This window comes from Nicotiana sylvestris, chromosome 1 (assembly GCF_000393655.2).
Source record: "Nicotiana sylvestris chromosome 1, ASM39365v2, whole genome shotgun sequence".
Taxonomy (NCBI): Eukaryota; Viridiplantae; Streptophyta; class Magnoliopsida; order Solanales; family Solanaceae; genus Nicotiana; species Nicotiana sylvestris.
The window spans coordinates 45,626,230-45,627,960 of NC_091057.1; the positions used below are offsets into that span (position 1 = coordinate 45,626,230).

The window sequence follows — 1,731 nt, forward strand, 5'->3', positions numbered from 1 at the left end:
TAGTAAAATTTAAATTGCCATAACTTCTTCGTTTTAGTTTTGTTTTGCCTCCGGAAAATTGCGTTGAATTCGTATCGACGCAAGGAATCTAATGAAATGATCAAAACACACCGAAGATCATGTTTTCGAAAAACGTAAATCCGGGTTGAAATTTTCAGTGTTCCGATATTTCTCGATGAACACAGAATCGAAGGCTCTGATACCACTTGTTGTGATTCTTGGATCAATATGAAGATTATTTGGGAGGAAAAACAACTCTATTTCACAAGAATAGAATTACAGAGAATTTACACCAAGAATTTCTCTCTACAAAAAAACCTCACCAAACTCTCTTTTTGTTCTCACAATCTCTTCCTGGATTGTATTTCAATCTCTCTGGATTGATCTTTCTGTGTAAAACATAAGGCTCTATTTATAGCCTTAAAGAAGGTGGTTGGTGGTTGAATTCTTCATTCAACAATGGTTGCTTGTAGAATGGGTTGGTGGCTTCAACAATGGTGGGCTTCTAGAATTGGTAGTTGACAGCAGCTGAACTTATCAGATAGAATAGGATCACCCGCTGCAATGTCCCATTGTGATTGATCTGGTATTGGAATAATTGTCCCAGAATAAGCTTTTTTGAATGTCGAAACATGGTAAAATGGATGTACAAAGTCTTCTGGTTCACGAAGAGCAGTCATTATGGCGCTAACTCCGTGTCTACATGATATACCTGTTACATCCCATTCTCTACAAGTACATACCTTTTCCTTGAGTTTTGTCACGTATATTTCCAACCCTTCATGAACCTCCCAAATTCCATTTCCAGCTTCTATTGGTTCACAATCTAAAGTTTGTTCTTTGGTCTCTTCAATCTTGTCCATGATCCTTGGACAAACTAGTCCATCGTAATCTTTAATCCATTCACATCTTTCTTGCAACCTACACATCATCTTTCTTCGAATGATCTCCAACATGGTTAGTATTGGTTGGTCTCTAGCTTCTTGAATCCAGTGGTTAAAGATTTCACAGATATTATTGCTCAACATACCACATTTTGGCAATGTTGAAAAAGCTGACTTACTCCACTGGTTGGCTCCAATTTTTGATAACCATCGATGAGCTTCTGTATTTTCTTTCTTGATCAATTCCATATACTTTTCAAAATCTACAATAGTATATGATCTAGCTGCTGCCCACATCAAGTCTTTCAGTTTTTTATCTTAGAACCTAAGTTTGAAATTGGCATACAGATGCCTAACACAGAACCTGTGATGAACATTTGGCATAACTTTCTTAAAGGATTCAAGGAGACCCTACAAAGTAAATTATGCAATATTAGCTATGGAAAAAAGGAAGAAAAAAAGAAGATAAGTTTATGTATAAAACGATAGATGCGTACCTTTTGTCTGTCAGACATAAAAGTCCTACATAATGAATTTCCAATGTTACCTTGTCCACCATGATTTCTGTAGGATAAGTAAAGTTTGAATAATTGAACTCTCGTAATAATTTTAATATACAAAGAATGCACATAAATAAAATAAAATTTTACATAACAACAGTTTTTTCATCTAATAGTCAGAAGAATCTCAAATTTTTTATTTATTTAAGGTGACTATCTTTTCTTGAACTTTGATATATGATTTTCCCTATTACATGAATTTTAGGAATGACCTCAAAATAAAAATAAAAATTCAAGCAAGGAAACTCAAGTATTATTTTGGATGAACATATTACACTTCACCTTAT

General features: G+C 34.1%; 1 protein-coding gene across 1 annotated transcript; it reads right to left on the reverse strand.

The window, feature by feature from the left end:
- Nucleotides 1-488: 488 nt before the first annotated feature.
- Nucleotides 489-1,133, reverse strand: LOC104216471 (uncharacterized). The gene has a single exon (XM_009766514.2). It carries the CDS (start codon nt 1,131-1,133, stop codon nt 489-491), a length of 645 nt encoding a protein of 214 aa, XP_009764816.2.
- Nucleotides 1,134-1,731: the final 598 nt, after the last annotated feature.